At 40.8% G+C, this 2,714-nt stretch overlaps 1 protein-coding gene across 2 annotated transcripts in view; it reads left to right on the top strand.

The window, feature by feature from the left end:
• The window catches only part of SYTL5 (synaptotagmin like 5), a 102,645-nt gene that overhangs the window by 19,262 nt on the left and 80,669 nt on the right, over nucleotides 1-2,714 (top strand). For both annotated transcript variants that reach the window (XM_077765253.1, XM_077765259.1), the window contains exon 2: nucleotides 2,368-2,577. In XM_077765253.1, the coding sequence (XP_077621379.1) occupies nucleotides 2,368-2,577 (210 nt within the window). The remainder of the gene's footprint in view (nucleotides 1-2,367; nucleotides 2,578-2,714) is intronic.

Below are 2,714 nucleotides of genomic sequence, written 5' to 3' on the forward strand. Positions count from 1 at the left end.
ATTTACATGGGTCCCCAAGTCTTTTCAGACTCTAGAATTGCCCTACGTGAAACCTGCTTGCTAAATAGAGTCTTATCAGTAGAGCACAAAGAAAGATGCAATGAAAATGTTTCACTTTATGGCCATAATTTCTCCAAGGGGTCTCACCCATTCTGAGGAATGACTAAGTGATTAAGGAACTGGTAACCGATTCACGCAGGTGATCATGGGGTTTTTTCCCAGAAGAAAATCTGCCCCTTGGAATGTCGTGGAATACCCATATTTTCTGTTTATTACTCTTTAACCCACCAGCCTATTCATTTAGGACTGCTATCCATGATTGCTGTCTTCACTCTATGCATTTTAATTTGTTTCTTTTATTATTGTCGCATGAATTGTAGATTGCAAATAAGCAATGTTTTATTTCTCCTGTGCCCTGAGGTGTTCAAACATCTGTTGTGATTCTCCACATAATCTCGTCTTGNGAGCCAGTTGTTCATGGGGAGAAAAAAAGGACATAAGGGTACTTCGTAAGCTCTAAATCAGGGATTAGGAAAGTTTGCTGTGGGTTCTTGTCATTTGTGTTTTGGCGGACCTGAAAGTGGACTTGAGAGCCCTCCATACGGCTGCCTGGTATAACACATGAATCATCTTGCATCATTTGTCTTCCTCTTAATTAACACTGAGGATACTGGGAATCCTTAGCACATAGCCTGTTTGTACTCATTTTTTGTCTTTGAATACCAGAATGCCCAGCACATACTAGGCACTCAAGAAATGTTCATTGGTGGGGTGCCTGGGTAGCTCAGTCAGTTAAGCATCCGACTTCAGCTCAGGACATGATCTTGCAGCCCGTGAGTTGAAGCCCCATATCAGGCTCTGTGCTGACAGCTCGGAGCCTGGAGCCTGCTTTGGATTCTGTGTCTCCCTCGCTCTCTGCCCCTCCCCCATTTACACTCTGTCTCTCAAAAATAAGTAAATGTTAAAAAAAAAAAAAGTTTTTCTTTTGAGTGAATGAATGAGACAGTTAAAGGTTTTGGAAACCTTATTCCTTTTTTAAATTCCCCACTTAAGAATCTCTCATCAGGCTAGGAATTAAAAGACCTAGTTTCTGGCTTTGTATAGCAGAGCTCAGTACCACAAATGTAAAAGGAAATATTATGAGATGTATGAAGTGCTCCGGGGATGTTTGTTTCTTCTGGAACATAGAAATGTGTTCAGGAAGGGTCTGGAGATGGATAGCATGAAGGAACAGCATGTCTCTGAAACTTAAGTGGAGATGAACCTATCTTTTAGAGTATTGTTTTCCAAACTTGGCAGTATATTAGAATAAGTAGTCACACATTTAAAAAATATCAGAGTTGGGGGCTGTAGACCAGAGAATCAGTACTTTAAAAAATCTTCCCAGGTGATTCCAGCATATAGCCAAATTTGAGCACAGATGGTCCAAAGCTGTGCTTCTCAAGCTCGGATCACCTGGAGATGTTATGACTATGCAGAATCTGATCTACTAGGTCTGAGGTGGGACCTGAAGTTATGCATTCCCAGTAAGTTCCCTGTTATATCACTTTAAATAGCTCATTTCTAACGTGTATATGAAAAAAAATTACATGTCAGGCAGTAAACAAAGGGACATGAAACTAGCACTTATTTAGTATATGCCAGGCACCATGCTGGTAACTTTGAGTATATTATCTCGCTAAACTTAAAAACGATCATGTAAGAACATTGTTACCCCTCTTTTAGATAGTAGAAGGTGAAAGATTTATGTGATCTGAAGAGAAACCAGAGTATATTACCCCTATTTTAGAAATGAAGAGATTAAGGTTTAGTGGGCAAGTCATTGCCTCAGTTTGGACAGCTAATTCCTGACGGAACCTATAGGTCAGTGGTAGTTGCTGGAAACCCTCAAATGCTGAGCAAAAGTGTTTAGGACACGGCTTGGTAGGAAACTCTTTATTGGATCACTTAGGGAAAATATCAGTGTCGCCATGTTTGATTTCACACTCTTGCTTTGTGTAATATATTTAGGCAGGTAAGGAACATGGTATTGGGCAAGCTGCCAGATGGGTTGTACTCCAATGGTATGATATCAGAGATATACGGGCCAAGGTAGAGTAGAATGTGAATAAATACTAATAGCAAAATAGTAGTGATAGTGGAGGATGTCAGAATTCAAACACAAAACACAAATGCTGTGTTTTTCAACTATTGATATCAAAGGATTATTGATTTGAGAGAGAGAAATTGTGTTTTTTCAAAGCATTTGGCTCTGACTCTGATTCTTTCCAGTATTCTTCCAAATGAATACTTCAATGAAGAGAGCCCTGCACCTCCATTTTCTTTTTTTTTGTTAAGTGATTTTTTTCCCACTCTCTCTCCTTCCAGGAAGCTGAAAAATGAACTCTTAGAAGCAAAACGCAGAAGTGGGAAGACTCAACAAGAAACCAGCAGAGTGTGTGTCCACTGTCAGAGAAACCTGGGCTTGATATTTGACCGAGGAGACCCGTGCCGGGCCTGCTCACTGCGCGTGTGCAGCGAATGTCGGGTGTCGGGCCTTGATGGTAGCTGGAAGTGCACCATCTGTGCCAGAGTCGCGTGAGTTTCTTGTCTTTGTGTGGAAAGCCAGGTTTGATGACTGAAAGGATCAGAGTGGGGAAAGAAAAACAGAAAAGAGTATTTAAAATTTAGGGATGGAGAGTAGACTGAAAATAAAACCCAACACAGGCTCAGCA

The sequence above is a fragment of the Crocuta crocuta genome, unplaced genomic scaffold, assembly GCF_008692635.1.
Source record: "Crocuta crocuta isolate KB4526 unplaced genomic scaffold, BGI_CrCroc_1.0 scaffold301, whole genome shotgun sequence".
NCBI lineage: Eukaryota > Metazoa > Chordata > Mammalia > Carnivora > Hyaenidae > Crocuta > Crocuta crocuta.